The following is a 20,618-nucleotide window of genomic DNA, read 5'->3' on the forward strand; positions in this document are numbered from 1 at the left end:
CATAAAGTGCCCTTCCTAGCTTGTCCAGCAGCTCTCCCAGCTGTACAGTTGGTTCAATAAAAGATATCAGAAAAAATCATTGTTTCTCTGGCAGTTCAGATAACATTACTAGTGGCAAATAATACTATTTTCATTTCAAGAGCAGGGGTGGGGAATCCACAGGCTGGATTTCATCCCTCAAGCCATTTCATCCAGTCTTTGTGGCTCCCAGAGGGGCAGGGTGAGTGGGAGTGGGCCTGCCACCAGTTTGCCACTGTGGAGCCATACTGGGCATGTTTTTGGGCAGTAGGGGATGTGAATGATGGCTGCATTATCCCACTGCTCACCCCAGCATCACCACGGGGTCTGGATCCAGTCCATGAGGAGGGCTTCAGATCTAGCCAGGCAGCTCAGATGAGTTTTTCACCCTTGCTCTAGAGCTTTAACCAAAGCCTAGTCTACACTTGAAAGTTGTTTCAGTATAACTATGAGCAGAGAGAGAGAGAGTTAGTCGTGTTAGTCTGTAGTCAGACAAGGCAATGTAGAGTTGCACCTTCTAGGTTAAATAAGACGAAGTGCATTTGATGCACCTGGTGAAGTAAGGTATTGCTTATAGAAATATATACATCTCTGATTTAGTTGGTCTATGAGGTGCACCCTTACCCTGCGTTCAGTTTAACTGTCAGCCAGGCTGTGATTTTTTTTCCTTTAACTAATACATGCCTTAGGTTGGATCCACAGAGAATCTCAGTTTTTAATAACATTTTTTCAAGGTTTTTCTCCAATAATTAATTCTGGGGAGGACAGACAAATGAAACAGTTCAGCTGATTTGGGCAAACATGTTGCCCAGCCAACCAAAATTTTGGCTTGGGGTTGCCAACTCCCCTAAAGTTTTTATATTTGCAGATTTTTAAACAAAAGCTCAAAATTGTTTTCATCAGAATTTGTCACAGGATAAAAGCATGATTCCCTGGCAGCTCTGGTATTTAGGGATTGCTCTACCCATCTCAAAGGAACCCTGTCTGGGGTGTAATGCCACAGTGCAGTGATAGTACACCACCATTTCAGTGGGAACCTAGGAAGAGGACTGTTGCAACTGCAAAGGGATATGGTGGGGGTTGAGTTCACTCCCCAGTTACATACTTACACGCCTTTTGAGTCTCTGCTTCAGGACACAGTTTCTTGTTCAATCACAAAAGTTTCCAGAGTAAACCAAAACACAGCAATTCCCTCATTAAAACACAGCAACATAGACTGCAGCCTCCAAAGCCTCTTTCGTTTGCCTGAGTCATGTAAGAGGCAGATAACCCTAATCTTTTCTTGGCTATCTTTTCCTGTCTCTGTGTATTAGGCAAATGTAATTACCTTAATAGGGATTTGTACAAGACTCCAGGACTAACATCTATACTGTTGTGAAAAGTACCCTGGGATCTTTGATGAGCGTCAGTAGAACCTTAGCTTTGTATCTGTAACCCAGAGCATGTTTCCCTCTAGTGACTGCTTGCTCTTTACAGAAGTAGATGAGCCTATTTATTACTATCCTAATCTCTAGAACTAGTCCACTGGAGCTAGAAGATCCAGCTCAGTTCATGTCAGCTGCAGTGGATTCATCAATCTATATAAGAACATAAGACGTGCCATGCTGGGTCAGACCAATGGTCCATCCAGCCCAGTATCCTGTCTCCAACAGGGGCAAGGGTGGATGCTATACAGGGAGAGCACTGAATCAGAAATATCTAGAGTGATTTATCCCCTATTCAGTATCCTCCCAGGCATCCACCTTTATTGGTTTAGAGATGCCAAAGGAAACATCAACTGTTATGTTTAATATTCATTTATGAATTTATCATCCATGAATTTATCTTGTCCCTTTTTTGAACCTGGCTATGCTATCTGCCTCTACCGCCTCTTGTGGCAATACTTCCACAAGTTATCTATGCTGTGCATTAAAAAAAACTACTTTCTCTTGTTAGTTCTACTAATTTCAGCGGGTGCATCTTAGTTTTAGTATTCTGGGACTCGGTGAACAACAGTTCCCTGTTCACTTGGTCCACATCCTTCATGATTTTATAGACCTCTGTCACATCCCTCCCTCTTCCTTCTTTCCAAAATGAAGTTATCGCCTTTTGAGCCTCTCCTAGTATGCCAAGTGTTGTATGCGCCTGATCCTTTTGGTTGCCCTTCTCAGTCCCTTTTCTAGTTCTCCTACATCCTTGAGATGTGGGAACCAGAACTGCATACAGTATTTAAGATGTGGGCCCACCAGAGATTTTTATAATCGCATGATGATGAGTGGCCCAGTAGAAGAAGACAGTGTCACAGCAAAGAGGTGTGGGGGATGCGGATGCAGGGCTTCCCGCAGCACCACTCAGCACCAGCCATTCTGGACAGGCTGGTACTACTCGGTGGGAGGAGTGTGACTGAGTGAATCATTAATACACCTTCTTTCTATCTGGAACTAGAGGTTCCCCAGAGGTCCTCCGTTTAGATATGGACATAACAGAGCTGGAATTGTGTACTCAGGTACAGGTCACAATTTGCTGAGTGACCCCTGGCAAAATCTCTGAAGTTCTCCCCAGCTGTTAAATCAATACATTGATGTTTGCCTGCTATGTCAGCAATGGTGCCCTTGGCTGTTGTGACTAGGGCAAGCTATGGAGATCCCCAGGGTAAAATGACATGACTTGAGTGAGTGCTGTCTCTTCACAGGTCAAATGGATGATGTATTGGATCATATTTGCACTCTTCACGACGGCAGAGACATTCACCGACATCTTTCTTTGCTGGTGAGCATAGGGCAGCAGTAATGAGGTGGGGATGAAAAACGGAAATGTTTATAAGGGGAAAAAAGGGTCAGAGAGAGAGGCTCACAATGCTAGGCCGTTTCCTGAGCAGGGGGTCAATCATGCCAGGTGCACAGGGTGTTTTGCTTGGAGGATTGACATTTCCTTTTCCATTGCTGCCAGAATTGGGGGATGGGGGCAGGGGAAGGAAGGGTGGGAAATAGTAACTTCAGGGCAGCTGGACTGTGAGATAGTATCTGGTGAAGATTTGTCACTGTCCACAGAGAGCTGATCTGGCAGTCTGCTGCTGTTTTGAGCCCTTATGAAGGAGTCTGGCTACTGGAGGGGGGTAGAGACCAGCATAAGGAAAGTTTTCTGTGTATGTGAGGGAGAAGAGAAGGGAAGGGAGTGAGGGAGCAGGAAGAGAGAGAGAAAGGGAAGTGGAAACTTGCAGAGATAGGAGAGGAAGATAAACCACAGTGGGCACATCTACACATGCTATTACTGTGCAGAAATAAACTCCAGGGCTTATTGCTCCAGAGTTTATTGCTCCTGGGTGCACTGTTTGATCATGTGCCCAGATGCAATAAGCTCTGGAGTTTATTCATGTGCAACATGTTGAGCCAGGCCAGAGCAATCCCAGCTGGCAGGGGCTCTGGGGATCAGCCCGCCAGCCCAGGGCTGCTTCCCCCGGCACAACGTGCGGCAGAGGGGCTGGCTGGGGCACAAGGGTGCTTCAGTGTGGGGCTAGCTGGCAGGCAGTCCCTGCACTGAAGCACCCTCATGCCCTGGCCAGCCAGGCAGCATCTACATGTGTGCTGCTGCAGAGTTTTTTACTCCACAGCAGGATAATACTTTTATTTTAAAGTACCATCGTGCTGCAGAGTAAATTAGTTTATTCCAGCCTCATAGGGGTTCAAGTGTAGATGCTGAGATGTTTACTGCACAGCTAATTAGTCTACTGTGCAGCAGGTGCCTTGTGTAGATGCACCCAGCAGGCATGTCCAGATGAGCATGGACATTTGGTTCCCCAGGGACAAGTATTAGCAGCACACCTTATGCTGCCAGTACTTGCCCCTGGGGAATGCCTGTGCCATGTGTGCTTTGGCACGTGGCAAGTTTGGCACTGGGCTGGTTCCAGGAGCCTTACCTGGGGTCTTGGAGGCTTCCCAGGGCTGAGGCAGCAGCAATTTTACCATGCGGAGCCTGGCTGGCAGCCAGAGTATGACTCCGGGTGGCTTGGCTCAGCTTTTGAGTGGTGCACGCTGCCTGTGTGTGCGCTGCTCTACTTTTTTTCCATGGGTTTTTTTGACTCCTGGATATCCAAGGGTCAAAAAAACCCATGGAAAAGAAAAGCGGAGCAGTGCACACATGGGCAGTGCACCCTTGCAGCATGAAGAACATCTAAATGTACGGTATGTGGCACCGCAGAAGTGTTTGCAACACCACATACTGCACGGCCATGCTCATCTCAATATGGCCAGTGAGACTTTCACTCTTCCACCCTTGTAAAGCTTGCTATCTTCCAGCATAATCCATCGGTGAGTGTGTGGCACAGGACCCTTTCTGTGCCTAAGCCACAGAGCATATGAATCTGTTGCAACCAGAGCTAGGGAACTGCCATCCTGATGAGCACATGGGATTTTGCTGCGGTCCTGCTGAGCTGGAAGCACAAGCAATGCTACCTTGAGCTGAACAGCACAGCTTTTCTAGGCGTGGACTACAAGAGGGTTATAACCTTTGTGGATCTGGCACAACGGACCCTGCAAACCATGCCTGCCAGCAGGTTACAACAGCAGGCTGTGTTATGTGGTCCTACAATGGGTACTCTGTCCCTTTTTTTGTATGTGTAAGTAGTTTAGAGGAAAGGGACAATGTCTTTGCCAAAAGCAGTCCCCAGAGTTAGTGGAATAATGCCAGTTGTCTTTGTTTGACTTTGGTTCGGGTCACTTGATAAGGCACCTAAGGGTGGCCATAATTACCTTAGGCCCCCAAGTTTGGAAATATTCCTTCCTCTTTCTTATAGGGCCTGCTTAACTCAAAGCCTGTTGAAGCCATTGAAAATGAGTGAAGTCAGTAGGCTTTGGATCTAGCCCTAGCCCTTACACATACCTTACCAAGGGCCTATTTCTGCAAAGCGCTGCCCACTTTGAGAGCAAAGGAAATTGAAAGTACTAAGTACATCTCAGAATCTGGCCTCAAAGAAAGAAAGTGGGATTAGCTGGGTAGATAAGAAGTGTCCTTTTAATGGTTTGGGACTCAGTGTCAGTCCACTGATTATATGTGGTACCACGTCTTGTTAGTCTGTGTTGAGCAGAGTTTCTGAAAGAATGACTTCAAGACAAAGCCAGTGGACTAACACTCACCCTTAGGCTTTGTACCGAAGTACAAGAATTGAAAGAACCTAATAGTGAGAGGCACCTTGCTAATACCTGCTATTATATCTAGAACATGTCCCATTGTTTTTTTGTATATCGTGGTAGTGCCCAAAGTCCCCATTGAGGACTGGGTTTTATTGCGTTGCATACTGGACAAGCACAGATAATGAAACAATTCCTGCACCATACAAAAAGGACCACATTTGGATTCTACTTGGATACTATTATCTGAAAGCAGAAAGAGAGACGAAGATAGGAGGCTAGTTTGGAGCCTGGTGGTGGCTGTGTTAGGAACTACGTTATTCCCTCCCAGCTCCCCAGGTCTGTAGCGGCTGGGGAGACTGGAGACAGCTCCTTCTATCATGTCACAGAGACTCTTCTAGTCACAGGAGTCCTGGCACCGCTTATGGCTGGAAGGAAAAGTGTTGCCCTTGGCCAGAGCTGGGGAGGAGAAAGGGAAGTAATGGGGGGGAAAAGTGGGTAGGTATGAAGGATCCCTGGAAACAGAAAGCCCTCCAGGCTATGAACCTGCCTGTCCTTAACTGAGCTGAGCTGGTCATGGGAGCAGGGGCTCAATCAGGTTCATTCCCTTTTTGTTTTCCTGCAGGTTTCCATTCTACTATGAACTGAAAATAGCTTTTGTAGCCTGGCTGCTGTCTCCATACACGAAGGGCTCCAGCCTTCTGTACAGAAAGTTTGTACACCCCACCCTGTCCTCAAAAGAAAAGGTAATTGCAGGTGCTCTGAGCCTGGGTGGCTCCCACAGACAGCTGGGCATTTACATCCTTCTGTCAGCGACTTCCCTCAGAGGATTGGGAGTTGCCACCTTACTGTCCATGTCGTAGTTTATTCTCTGATGATCTCCTTTTTTGCTCTGTTGTATGTCTGTCTGGTGAACTCATTTGTTGTCACTTGTCTGTGCATTGGGGGAGTTCAGTGGGAGTTCAGAGGGTGGCAGATGGATATTTTCTGTTCACCCTGAAAACAATGGCAGCAGAAACGGGTTGGCAAGCATCGCAGCTGGGGATGCACTGATCAAATGAAGCAGGAGAGTCATTTCTGGAAGTGCTGCCTGCTTCAGGTGGGAGGGAGGCATTAGCGTTATGGGGCCTGTGAGATGGGACACCTTGGCTCTGTTCACTGGTCTGCTGAAGACCTGGAGACAAGCCATCTCCTATATCCATAAAGCAGGTATAATAGAGATCATGGTCACACAGACTAGTCATCATGAGGTTAGTGAGGGCTTCAGTTGATGCTGCTGCGTGCTAATCCCTGCGGTAGCTAATGCTGTATAAAAGGACTGAGCTGCCATGCCCAGATCTGAGCAGATCTGAGATTTAAATTAAAGAAGACTGCTAAAAAAAATTTAAGAGATTTAAATCAAAGAGAGGCAGGAGCTGGGGTTAGCCACAGCATAGGCCATACAGAGCTGTTGTAGAGGGGCTACTTCTGCAGGGCTGAGGGTGCTCATTCCTCCTGCTCCTTTCCCTTTGGACTCAGATTGCATGCAGGTGAGATGGGCGGGTTGGGATCATGGGCTGTTGCCCTGTAGGAAGTGGACTGAATCCCTTAACACAGGCCAAAATCAGAGCAAAAATCCTTCTGGGCACTGCTAACCTCTGACCAGCACTTAAAGCATCCATAACCCATTACCATCCAGTCTCCTGTGGCCATGGGGGCTATTTTAGTGACTACTGTGTTGCACAGTGAATGGCATGTGAGCTCAAAGCATGGCTAACACCTTCTTACCCAAGAACCAGTGAGCCCTATGGGGCCAGTGCTCTTGTCTTGCAGGACAAGAGCAACACCTAAGGGTCTCTATCCAGGTTATTTCTGCCTGCAATGCCCTTTTCCTCTTCTTCTGCTGGCTTCATGCTCCTCTGCAGGAAGCAGGAGGGTGGGAAGTATCTGCCTCCTGACCCAGAATAACTGAACCATCCCCCTCATGCTTTTTGTCTGGCATGACAGGAAATCGATGACTGCCTTGTCCAAGCAAAAGACCGCAGCTACGATGCCCTTGTGCACTTCGGGAAGCGGGGGCTGAATGTTGCGGCCACGGCAGCGGTGATGGCAGCTTCCAAGGTAACCAGCGCTGGGAAAGCACAGGGTGCAGTGGTGATGTCAGCGTCTCAACCCACCAACAGCAGTCATGGAGAGGGAGAGAGTTGAGGGGAATCTGAATTTTTTTCACTGGCGACAGTCCTACATCCCTGCCCCCTGTCCACCAGCCCCACAGGTGCATGTTGGGATGCGGACGGTATACAAGACAAAGCCTGTGCAGGAGGGGGTAAACTCATGCAAAGAGGTTAATGCATTATAAAGGTGGAGGCCTTTTCTCAGTGCCATCCACAGCTCCTATGAAGCCCTGCCTCAGTCATTTATGCTACCCTCCTGATGGTGCCAATAGCACTGGCAAGCGCTGCTCATCATCTCAGCATCCCCTTTCACAATGTATAATTATATCGCTAGGAGTGATTGCGACTAATTATACACAGAACCAGTTAGCATTGGCTTGGGAAATTGTTTACCGACCCCATTAGGTGAATCAAAGCTCAACTGCCAAATTGTTCCATGCACCTGTTTATAGGTCCATCTGGGGACACGACATCCAAACCCAGGCCTGAAATCACCCTGTTGTGTTCTTAATAAGTTTAACAGCCTCTCATATGGAGACTAATGGCAGACTACTGAGGCCTGGGGCTTCTGGCCATTGCATGATTCCCTGTGGTATCAGGAAGGATGCCTTCCCTTACGGTACACGCAGTGCCCTGTTATAAATATGCATTAATATGCAGATTATTATGCATTATTGATATTCTGCATTCTGTTGGGGTAAAGGGGAGATCACATTCTCATGAACCAGTGGGTGTTGGTCACTTCTGGAGACAGGAACCTGGATGCATGGGAAAGATGATCTCATCTGCTGTGGCATACTGTGTGCTCCTACACTCTGATCGTTGTGTAGATCCAGTGCAAAAAGCTAGCCCTTAAACAAGTCTTCACAGAGGGATAGCAGCAATTTGTAGAAAGAATGAAATGCTGTTCTAGTTAAGACAAATGACTGCGAGTCAGAAGACCTGGAGTCTTTCCTTGGCTCTGCCACAAACTTCTTTTTTGATCCTGGGCATGTCATTTTATCTCCCTATGCCTCGATTGCCTCACCTGCAACATGGGAGTAGTTGTTTCCTGTGTGACGGAGTTTGTGAGGCCAGGTGTATGAATGTGTACAGTGCTTTGAGAGCCTCATATAGAAAGTGCTCAAGAGTGCAAAGCAGAAGAGTGTATTGTATTGAATCTGACATGCACAAGTGATGTTACAGTAATACCTGCTTTAACCCAAGGGGTTCCATACAAAGCCAGAGATTCTTATAGGGTTCCCAGCTTGCAGTTTTGCAGAAGTTGAGCTGATGTGAAGCTGTCAGTACTGCAGAAACTACAACGGCTATGTGAAACAGCGGGGCGCATGAGGCTGACCCCTCACTTACGTTGGCCAACTTGCCAACAAAGGAACCTTCAGGTGGACAGAAGTCTGCCCCCCCTCCCCACATCTATGCGCTGCCTTTGTTGCGCTACACTGGTGCTTGTAGTTGGACGATGTATACCATCTGGTGTCTGCAGAGGAAGCAGCGTGCAATTTAGAACAGCCCTGAGGCTGCTCTGATTTACACATGGGAATAAGCAGCCCCAGATTATGGAAGTACAAAGGTGGCTCAAAGCCTTTGTGTCCCACCTCTCCCTCCCGGCCCTGAGCAAAGGAGCAGAAAACTGCTTACTGTCCACCTTGTGAAGATCTGCAGAGCAGGAGGAAGCCAGTAGGCCTAGGCCCACTAGGAAAACTTTAGCCTTAATTAGGCTTCTAGAGACGCAACAACAGATTTTGTGGGACAAAAAATGTGAGAACAGAGGTAGGAGTGCAGGTCAAAGGTTAATAGCAAGCGCGCCAGGGGGGAACACTGAGCAGAGCACACCAGCCACTGCCTACTGGCCCTTAAACAAATCGAAGTAACCAGTGGATGCCACCCAGTGAAACTCTGCCGGGAAATGTGTGCAAGTGAGGGACAAGAAGACAATCACTGCAGGTCCTCCCAGCTGGAGCCTCCATCCTGGTCAGATAGATGGCCAACTTAGCTAGAGCCAGGAGGACAAGAAGCCAGACAGGAGGGCAGCTAGGAAGGGCTATAAGAAAAAAAAAGGTATGCAGAGAAATAGAGGAGGGAAGAGTAGTTTGGGGTTCGTCCTTCTCTTCTGCATCCAGTGAAGCTCCTTGTTCAACATGAGAAGAAAGCAGCCTTGCCTAAGATTCTCTGCCATTGCCACATGATGCACTTCAGAGCCCAGTGTAGTGATAATGTTTTAGGCCAGACTATGTACGTATAACTGGTGAGCTTTATCTACGTCCTGTCTTAGGACAATGGTTTGATGATCTGTTGTACTGAATTACGGCATCTTGAAGCAGGGCTATGGCTCTCTTCTGTTTCTGGCTCTGACACAGAGTGAGTCAGGACTCCTGGGTTCCACTGCTGATTTGGTGCATAACCTTTGACAAGTCATTCCCTCACTTTGCCATATTCAGATGATAAGCTGGTATAATACCTGTCCACCATTGTAGGGGTATGGCAAATTGTAATTACTTGAATATTATAGAGCTAAAAATGTGGACTCAGAGCAGTGCCATTCAGGAGAAATCCATTACACACTAGTCACTAGTGACTGTGCTTAGGAAGTTCCCTACTTCCTATTTCATTTACCCACTCCAGTACTCACACCGGGTGTTTCTGTGCTTGGATTTCTATGCTAGCTAATGGCTAGTACATTAACAAGCTAGCATAGGCAGGGAAAGCATCTTTAACATACTCATATTAAAGCCCCTAGGATAAAGTCAGGTTCCTAAATCCGTATTAGACTGCAGAGATGCAGCCTGATACTCAGAAGTAGGAAGTCCCTGCAGCTCCCAGAGGGCCTTACCAGAAGAGAAAGCAAGGAACTGTCTTGTTGCCTGCTTCATCTTGAGTAACAGGCCAAAAAAATCCACTACCATGATATTAAAGATTGGCTCCTCTTCTGCTAGTTTAAATCAGCGTAGCTCCTACTGTCCTCTGCCACATGCGGCCGGCTCAAGTGGTCTCAGATCTAACATATTCCTTTGAATTTAAGGAGCCATTCCCACATTTTCCAGGTCTCAGTTTAAGAAACAAATAAAACATTAACTTTAGACACATTTATAAACACACAGCCTCTGCGATACCTCTGTGGTATTATTCTACTTTTGTTTTTCACTTGAGTTAAAAATGTAGGCCAATTGTAGAAGAAATATTTGGTTTAAAAAAGCAAATCTCTTTGAAGGAATATGGTAAGTACTTGGACATCTGGGGAAATGCCTGGCCCTGGGCTTTTCTTTGTCTCTGGTGCACTAGCTCATATGTACAGCGTGACTCCTTGCACTCCCACCTGTCTGTAGCCACCTGTAACCTTTTGCCTTGTATGCAGATTGTCTTGTACACATCTGTACAGCAGATGCTCCATATACATCCTGTCTCACTACTGTAGCTCCCCCACTGGCCTTTGCTAGGTGTCTGGTATGGGGCCTGTGCTTGTGGCTAACGGGACACCATTTATGTTATAAAAACCAACAGTTGTGCCCAGACAAGCGGAGAAGATGGGCCACTTGCAAGGCAGGCTGAGGGCCTCTTGGGGCTTCCAGCACTCTTTGCCACCCTGCCTCTGCTTACCTGCTCCAGAACGATGATCTCTCAGCGGAGACAGTGTCAGCCAGGTGCTCTCTTGCCAGCGCCCCAAGCCTAGTGCTGGTCCTGCCCCCATGGGGCAGTATTCCAGTCCCAGAGCACAGTCCCATTTGAGGCACCATAAGCCTATCAGCAATCAGACAGCCTGACACACATTGTGCCTTCAGGCTTGTTAATGCTTTGTGGCTCGGTGAGTTGATGATGAAATAAATTTGCAGTCTAAATTTGCAACTTTGATTTCAGCCCATTGCCCTCCACAAAGCCAAGGCTTCAAGCACCCTCCACTCCCACAGCACCATGACAGAGGAAGGAAAAAAAGTGTTCCTGGAGGATAGGAGCCAGCCCCCAGGAGCAAAGGACTCCTGTTCTCTCCTTCTCATCTCCCCTTTTAGCAGGAGCTGGAGCAGCAAGGCAGGGTGGGGGCCCTGCTTGGCTGGGCAAGCTCTTGTTATGGGGGAACTTGAGGCTCAGATGAGCAGTGGGGCTGGAAATGAGGCCCAGCCTGGGCACTAAAGTGGCAGCAGCAAGGCTTGGGTAAGAGAACTGGATTATCAATGTGAAGAAACTGGGACAAATATGGGGGCAAGTTCCTGATGGCTTGACTGCAATGACAGCTAACCCCCAAACACAGGTGCCAGATCCCTCCCTCACTGCCCTGACCTGCCCAGTACCTGCTGCACCAGCTCTGCCCCTCCATCCCTCCTGGCCCAATGCCCCAACCATCCCAGCACCACCTCTACATGTGGCTCCCTATGTATTCACTCTTTCAAGCTCCTGCTTTTTGAGACCAGCACTCCATGTGCCACTTTCTACCGCCATTGGATAAACCATCCCTGTGCTAGAGATCAAAAAATTCATCTTGCAGTCAGCCCCTGCCCACCTGGAAGGCAGCTCTTGTGGTCACTCCTGTCTCCCTCATCATTACTGTTTGGGAAGACATAGAAAGGACCAGGCAGCTAGGAGGTTGTGTCACCACCCAAGCATTTACGGTAGGTTGTCTCTGTCTCTGGTTTAGCCTCAGAGACTCCAATCTCTTTTGGGTTGGGCCCATCAGCCTACTGGTTGCACAGCCCCTAGCAGAATCGGTGTATTAGGAGCTGCTGCAATTCAGATGTTGGTAGTGAATGGGGAGTGTGGTGCAGAGAGCTGCTTGCTGTGGTCACAATATCCTGGAATAAAAACCCAAAGGGGAGAAAGCAGCCATGCATGACCAGCTTTAATGAAAAGCCCATTTGTGTGAAATATGTCTGAGAAATGGTTCAGGAGCCTTTCATGCATGTGAGAATATGAGTTGTAATCCTGCCAAAGCGAGCAATAATTCCAGCTATCCGCTGAAGGCACCAGTCATGCAAATCAAAGAATTTGGAATTGAGTCTGTACATATCTCCCTAAGAACATTTAGGTCCTGTCCTGGAGACCAATGAATTCAATGAAATGAGACCCTAGGCCTTCCTGAGCTTTGGATTAGGCTTTAGGAAAAGACAGTCAGTCCCTGATCTAGGATACATGCTTGGTCCAGTTTGTCCTCTGTCTACAATGAACTTTCTCCTCTCAGGTACCCAGCAAAGGCATCATGGCTCAGAGTACCTAGCTCAGTGGCAGTTAGGTGCCTAAATACTAGGGCCCTGGGAAATTTTGCCAGTTGTTTCGTTTCGATGCTGTTTCAACTTGTTTCAAGCTTGAAACAGCAAAATTAAAACTAAATGAAGGGCTTCGAAACGTTTCAAAATGTTTTGAATTTTGAAGCAGCCAGCCAGGTGGTGGGAGACAGGGGAGAGCCAGGGCTGCAGCCCCACGTGGCTCAGCCCAGCGGGGAGCCGTGGCTCTCCCTGCCTCCTGCCGCTGAGCTGCACTCTGGGACTGGCGCACAGCGCCATTGGAGCACAGCACTGGCTCTGCCTGCCTCCTACCGCCGGCCTGCGCTCCAATCGGCTCTGCCAGCCCCATCGAGATCAGCCCAGCGGGAGAAGGTGGGCAGAGCTGGTGCCTCCCACCACCAGGCTGAGCTCCACCGGGCTGTGAACCGAGCCTGGTGGTGTTTCTCCTTGCCCGACTGAGTTCCTCAGGTGCTGCGGGGAGCTGGGACCTCCTCCCGGCTGGAGGAGCTGCTTCCCCCGACCAGGCTTAGTTCCCCAGCACTGGGTCCTGGGCGGCAGGAGCAGCGTCCTGTGGTCTGACAGGCAGATTGGAGGCCTGCCTGCACCCCCGGGAGGGCTTCAGGGGCTCTGCCGGACTCCTCCTGGGGGTGTGGACCCTCCTTATCTGCCTGCCGGATCACAGGATGTTGCTCCTGCTCCCTGGCTCCTGCTTGTCAGCAGCCTGAGGTGCAGTTTTCTAGAAACCCCTGTACTGATCTCCTTGAAACTTAGCAGGCTTGATTCCCTTAGAAGGGGGTACCATCCCTGCAAGTTTCATCAAAATTAGACAGAAAATGACAAAGTTATAGGCTGTTTCATGCTTCCCCATTATTGCCTATGGGCGAAACCTTGAAACAGCATCGAAACAGCGAAACCATTTTGACAAAATGGAACAAAACAAAACTCAAAACGAAACACTCTTCCATGGAAACGTCAAAATGGAAGTTGAAGTGAACCTGCTGTTTTGCACAGCCCTACTAAATACCTTTAAGGATGTGGAAGCAGATCCCAACAAGCGGAATTCTTGCTCAGCCTCGTTTGCCAATGGAAACCTTCAGGGCCTGCATGCACACTGCATGAAGAGTAGAGTAGTGCAGGGAAGGAGGAACTACAGGGGGGCCAAGGGTTTGAGAAAGTGAACAGGGCCATCTTGTTGGGGGTAGCGTCCACAGTTTTTAATTGTCTGCCACCTCGGGTGTCTCTGTTTGTGCTGCTTAGCACAAACATCTGTGTAAAGGCCATATCATGACCCTAGCCGGTATGGCCAAGATTTGCAAATGTGACTAGTGCTTGGAGGTATCTGATTTGGGAGAACATAAAGGATTTTCAGATCTCTAGGAAGTGCTGAGGGCCTGTCCCCTGCAAGCAGGCGCCTTTACGGTGTCTCAGACAGGACACCCAAAGTCAGTGGTTACTTGAAAATATTGGTCTGGGTGTATGATACTACCAAAGAGGCTGGTGTACAACTTCCTTAAAAAGCAGTGGTAGTGCAAGAGTTGTAGCTGTGATGGTCCAAAGGTTGTGGTCAGGCCTGAAGAAGAATATTTTGCATTTGAAAGCTTGCCTGACTTTATCTCACCTCAATAGCTGGTCCAATAAAATAATCTCTTCAAAATCAGTATAATGCACAGCCTATGATGATGTTCCTCCAACTAGGTGCTCCTGGGTCATAGTGTGATGCATCTCTCATGCTCAAATATTAGTATTCACTGATGTTTAGGATGTCCAAAGACCATTTTGACCAAGGAAAACCCCAGACACTGTTCAGCAACATGCCTGGGGAGGGCTGAGTCATTGTTTCTCCTTCTATTGAATGTTTCTTTGATATCGATCCAGCCCTGCTTAAACATACAGATGACATAAAATGTGTGTGCAGGAGAGCAGAACCTCCAGCGCATATGGAGAGATTAGATCAGTGAAGGCTTCAGGCAACAGCGTAGAGTCCCTGGGACAAGTAGACTGCACAAACAAAATAGGTGGATGTTGTCGACAGTCATCGTCACATGCACATGAGCTAATTTTTCCTTTGTGTCCTGTATAATTGTCCTCACAATTCATTTCCTAAGCTCTGCAGTTGTTGCAGGGAAGGTGTGGAAATGAGGCAAAAGCAAGTGTTTCTCCATAACTGGATGTTTAAATGTCAGAAGCTAAAATGCATGGTATGTGTGTTTGTGTTTGTGTTGCCTTATAATGCCCTGTTTCCAGAAATCATACAAGGATGGTTCTGTTAAGTCAAGTGAAAGAGGCCTCTGTTTTAGAGCATACGGTCCTGGGTGCAGTTTCTAACATTGTATGTCTGGTGATACCTTTCTGCATACAAATACCACCTCCTTGCCACGGGTTTAGTGAAGTGCTACTTCTCACACTGGCTTCCGACTGCTAGGACTAAGGTGGCTGCCAAAGCCCCACTCATCATCACATGACCCTCAATTAAAACTTTCTAAACTGGGAGCAAATCTCACAGCACTCAGCACCCATTTAACACCAGTGGGAATTCTGCACATGGATTAGAAATGAGATGGGACACTGGAAGTTCACACGAAAAGAAACATCTATCCAGTATGAAAAGTGGCAGGGCAGGTCTACATCTTGTTGGACAGCGATAGGGAGCCGCGCTGTGGGAAACACACCCTGCCCTGTATGAGACAGGGAATGAAAAAAATGTCATGTAGCTGCCATTAGAGTGGCTGTGGGCACCGGTGTTATTGCGAGCACACCTGAGCCTGAGAGTGACACTGGATGTACCCTGGGGCATGTTTTCATGATGGTGCTTTCTAGGAGATTATCTAGTCCAGCTCTCTGCCCCAAGGAGTATTACCCCTGCCTAACCCATCCCAGGCATGTATTATGGACCAGCATTGACCTTAAAACCTTCCAGTGATGAAATTTCCACAATCCCTTTAGGAAACCCTTTTCAGGGCTTGGTCACCCCCATCATCAGAAAGTCCTTCCTAATTATCCAACCAAACCCTCCCTTGTCACAATGTATGGCCATTCACTATTCCTTGTCCATAATGGACATAGAGAACAGTAGATTGCCAGGCTTCTTATAACAGCCATTTTTGTACTTAAAGATTGCAGTTAGATCCCCTTTCCGACTTTTCTTCTCCAGGCTAAACAATCTCTCTGCTTTTGAGCTTCAAAGCACTTCACAAACACTGATTAAGGCAACATAGGCGGGTAAATACTGTTTTCCTCCTGAGGAAACTGAGGCATGGAGGAGTTAAGTGACATGTCATAGGCCCGGCTGGGCTTCGCTGCTCATCCCTCTCGCTACCCATCTTTTCCCATCCTTCTTCATCTGTCAGTGAAGTGTGAATGAGTCCCCAGGAAACTCGTGCTCTCACACACGGGTCCAGGCTTAAGTACATTTTGCACCATACATATTTTATTTTCAAGCTTATATGTGTATTGCCAAAATGGCTTTTTTTTCCCCTTGCTAGGTGTCTCAGCTCCTTCATTTACTCTTGTATTTGGACCAGAAAGAAGGGCAGGTAACCTGTTGAATGTTTATACTAACCTCCAGACTAACCAGTGATGCTCAGTGAGACTAGACCTAACCATCCAACCTAAGGAGCCCAACCCAGGAATAGCAAACACATGGCAAAGATGCCTAGCTGAGATGGATGGCAGATGTCAACTCAGTTTATAGCAAGTGGCTTTTGCTTACTTGATCCTAAAACTGAGTATAAAAATGGAGTCTTTTGCAGTCTTTTATCTGAAGAGTCAGATATCTTAAGAGTCCTTTGCTGATATTAGATAAAAATCCATCAGTCAGCCAGGGTGGTTTTGTATGGGAAGATCAAACTAACTTCTGTTTGTTGCTGCTGTTGGTCAAGTTGTGTTTGCTTTTAATTGTGAAGTCCTGTTAATGATTAAGGGACGAGTTTTGCTTTTATTCACATTTGTGCGACTCCACTGTCATTTAGGGGCACTTACATAAATAGGGCTTGAATGTAGCTCATGGCTGTAGATCTGGAACCTGAGGGCATCTTTACATGTGTATTGGGGAGGCAGGTTTAATTAGAGCGGCTCCGCAAGCTGCTCTAATTAAAGCCCCCTCAGCGTCGCATCTTGTCTCGTGTATTCAGCATCTCACACTTTAAAATGGTGGCAGAAGCACTTTAAAGCTTGTTCGACAAGCTTTAGTTAAAATGCTCCCACCACCATTTTGAAGCATGGGGACACTGAATACATGAGATGCAGAGGTTGTTGGAGCGCGCTGATTAGCACGATCCAGCAGACTCAATTAATTTGTTGTTTGCGATTAATTGAGTTTGCTCCGATGTGCTGTAATTACAGCGTGTCGGAGCAGTATCCCCACTCAGCTACAAGCACCCTGATTCTGTAAATATTTACTGCTGGGTGTATCAGCATGTTAGGCTTAGCCCAGTTGGTACCGTCGGTACTGCTCGTAAGCACGACTCCTGTAAATGTCTAGTGTTGGGCCCATGGTATGTGTACAGATGTTTCTCATACTGTGTATGGGACTGATGAGCCAGGGTTGGGTGAAAGGAGAGCGAGAAGGAGCATGAATTCAGTTGGGTGTGATGCTGGAAATGCAGTGGGCATGGCTTGGTGTTTTATTGTCTGCTAATACATTACTGCTAAGATGCAGTCACTGCAGATCAGTCCCTTGTCACCTGTCCCGACTGAGCATTTTGATTCTTGTGTGGGGAGTCTTAGAGCTGCCCCCACTGAAGTCAAAGGCCAAAGTCCTATGGACTTCGCGGGCTCAAATCCTTCCTCAGCCTTTGTGTCTCAGTAGTACCCTTGATGTGCGACTTTCGGAAGGAGAGCTAGCCTTTTTGCATTCCCTCAGCATGTTCATTTGTACAACTTGATCTTCATAGGTTTTAAACCAGGCTATTTTAAGTCTCCCAAGGAAGAAGGTGAGGTATCCTTGCTCTTCAGTGCTTCCTTTCTTTTACCTTGTCCAAGTCACTACACCACTCCATACTTGTGCTCCCTCCTCTGTAAAATGGCTTTAATAATATCTCCTTAGGCTATAGGGAGATGTTCAGAAGCTTAAATAATGCTCTGAGATGCTTTGAAATTCCCAAGTTTAAATAAGAGGTGTAATAACATCTAAAACCTACTATTCATTTGTAATTAAAGCACATTGAATGGGTCTTGTCTACACCAGGTATAAGATCATATCTTTTTTTAAAGTGTTTTAAACACAGAGGACCCATATGCATTACCTTTCCTCATATGAATGGCTTAAGTGCAGTTTCTTTTAAAATTGACTAAAAGGTCATTAAAAATATATAGTTTTAAAAATCAATAGCCATATTAAAGAAATGGCTGTGTGTTTCTGGCAGAGGCATTCAAAATGCATGCCGCAGCTATCATCAACACTTACAGTCCCTCGAAGTCAGTACTGGTTTTGGCTTTACTTTGGCCAGTATTAGCCTGTTGTGTCCAGGACCCTGGATGTTCAATTCTGCAGATATTAGTACTGTGATTTTTCTCACATACCACATGCCTCCCAAATAAGACACAAACTTGTTTTGGGAAGATAGAATGGAGAAAAAAAGATTTTTTTTCGGAGTCGGGGCCAAAAGATGACCCATGGAGCAGGAGACTACTTTCCAACAGACTTGCTCTCCCTTGCCTACTCGGGCAAAAGGTACTGTTCACCCTCTCAGCCATGGGCACTGACACTGATAATGGGCTTTCCCCAGCTGCTGGCCACCTCAGAGAAAAGGGAGAAAAGCGGCAGCCGGGGTAGCATCTCCATGCTTCTATTCTGGTGCGGAAAATCAGCTTTCCTGCTTAAGACATGATAATTTTTGGGGAGAAGTGAATATGGTATTTAAAGAGAAACTTAACATGCAGAGCATCTCGTAACTTTTACAGCTTTTACAGCCAAATAGCGCACTGCCTGTCTGTGCTAGTCTCCTTTTTTTGTAACAACCTAAAGAAGCTTTATTAGTTGCAGGGGCTTATGGTTTACATTCATTCTGCTATGAGGTGGGACTTCAGCTTGTGCAGACATATTTAAGCTAGCTTTAAACTGGGTAGCTCAGGTATCATAGCAGTGAAACCCTAACAGCACAATTACCAAGGTCTCAAGCAGGCTTATGCAGCACACTCTGAACCCCAGGCTGTCAAGGGTTGACTGCCGTCTGCTCCAAACCCAGCTAAATTAAAGATGGCTCATGTATGTCTGCTTATAGACCGCAGTGCAGATGTCACCTACCCTTAGCAGGGGTGGGCAAAATGTGGCCTGTGGGCTGGATGCGGCCTGCCAGGCCGGTCTATCTGGCCTGCAGGGCCCCTAAAACTTTTGGAAAATTAATATTTATCTGCCCCTGGCTGCCTGTCATGCAGCCCTGCCCAAACTCAGTAAGCAGCCCTCCGCCTCAAATAGTTGCCTGCCCCTGCCTTAGAGTCTGGACCTTGTGATTATCTCTGCCTGCGCTGTATTGAAATGCCCATAACCTGTGTAAAGATAAGGACATGCGAATAGTAGAGAGCAACAAAAAACAATCTCCTTGACTCCTCACATGATTTTTTTTGAGCCAGTCCCAAGCCTGGGAGCTTGTTCTAAACTCTGCTGGCTGTGGTGTAATAAAAGCTATTACACAACTATTTTAATAATAAACAACTATTTTGGCCCCCTTAATACATATCTATGCTATATGAGAAGCCTGAATATTTCAGGTTAACAGACTTGATTACTACAAATATAACTACAGCTGTGCAAAACCCTGCAGTATTGGCTCTGCATATGAAAGCAGGTGTTCCTTCCTATTTGTGAACAGTTACACATTGGATCAGCAGTAACATTTCTCCCCGTTTTGGAAGCAGGCTTCTCATTTCAGTTCGAAACCCCCAATTTAGATTTCAGCAGAATTGTGTCATGTTGCTAGTTGGGCTCAGGTCAAAGCGCTGTCAGTGAACTGTAAAGATAGTGGGGATCTGGCCTAGAGAGCACTGGAAAGCCAAATATTGTCTTGCAAAGAATGAAGACGCACTTGAAAAGTGGGAAAAAGCATGATGGAAAACAGTGAGCCGAACCCTCAGGTGATGCCAGTTGCCACAGCTCAAATGAAGTGAACGGGGCAGTGATTATTTATAAGAGTTGGCCTGATATTTTAGGAGTAACTTTTTCATGGAAGCCAAGGGATGTTATATTTTGCCAGCGAGCTTGTGGTGAGCATTGCTCCATGGCTATCCACTAGACCTTGGTGCAAGTCAGCCTGGTTGTTGATGAATAATACTGCAGTTTCTTTCTTTTATTGCTTATTGTAAAAGGAACAAAACATATTTTATTCTTGAGAAAGTTGGGGAACCCAGCACAGTCTGCATTGCACTTAAAACAATTATATAAAAGTATAATTGACACAATGAGATGTGACATGTTATGTCACAGGAGTCTGTGAGGTCATTGATTTATATGTACATATACAGGCTGCGCTGAAAATACAATAGTATGCCTCCTTGATTCTAGACTTAACAACGCTATCCCTGAGCTTATCTTCCTGCAGTGATAGCAGGAGGTATTATGTGAGTGTTGTCCCTAAATCCACTCCTGTCTGCACACAGAAATCTTAGGTCACATACAAAGGTGGTGCCTTATAATCTTGCACTTGCTGACCTGTCAGTGAGGCCTTGGGCTGAATCTTAAGTGCTGCTGATGTTTGAGCTAGTGATGCATTAGGGATGCAGGAAGCCCTGTTACAAGCACAGCTCAGGGGCTAATCCAGTGACTCTCTGTAGCTGGAGTGCTTTGCAGTGTGCTTGCTCTTATTCTGCTCTCACAAGGCTGTTTTGCGTGGAGTAAGGCAAGCTAATTGCTGCAGTGAAGACAAGCCCTGAGAATGGCACAGAGAAAGGAAGCACAGCAGGAGTAAGGTAAAAGCATTTGGTCCTGTGTGCGGCAGGAAAGAGAGGTAGGAGAGATCAGATTTTAATAGAAGGTTTGCTTAAGAGAGGCCACCAGAAAGTATAAAAATCAGCAGAAGAAAACATTTTAATCAAAAGACTTGGGCCAATATGCAAGGAACAAAGCATCTACCCCATTTGAAGTATCTCATTATTCTTGAACATGGCAAATAAGATATTGCAAGAATAAGATCTCCAGGGAA

The 20,618-nt window shown here is 46.8% G+C and overlaps 1 protein-coding gene across 3 annotated transcripts in view; it reads left to right on the top strand.

Moving 5' to 3' along the window:
• REEP1 (receptor accessory protein 1) overlaps positions 1 to 20,618 on the top strand; it is a 96,761-nt gene that overhangs the window by 44,746 nt on the left and 31,397 nt on the right. For 2 of the 3 annotated variants that reach the window (XM_090035343.1, XM_090035344.1), the window contains exons 3-5: positions 2,690 to 2,766; positions 5,749 to 5,869; positions 7,110 to 7,223. In XM_090035343.1, the coding sequence (XP_089891469.1) occupies positions 2,690 to 2,766; positions 5,749 to 5,869; positions 7,110 to 7,223 (312 nt within the window). Of the gene's footprint in view, positions 1 to 2,689; positions 2,767 to 5,748; positions 5,870 to 7,109; positions 7,224 to 15,965; positions 16,017 to 20,618 lie in introns of all 3 variants that reach the window. The other variant, XM_090035345.1, reaches the window with a different exon arrangement.

The sequence above is a fragment of the Crocodylus siamensis genome, chromosome 2 (assembly GCF_052110815.1).
Source record: "Crocodylus siamensis isolate JL-2025a chromosome 2, ASM5211081v1, whole genome shotgun sequence".
Lineage (NCBI taxonomy): Eukaryota > Metazoa > Chordata > Crocodylia > Crocodylidae > Crocodylus > Crocodylus siamensis.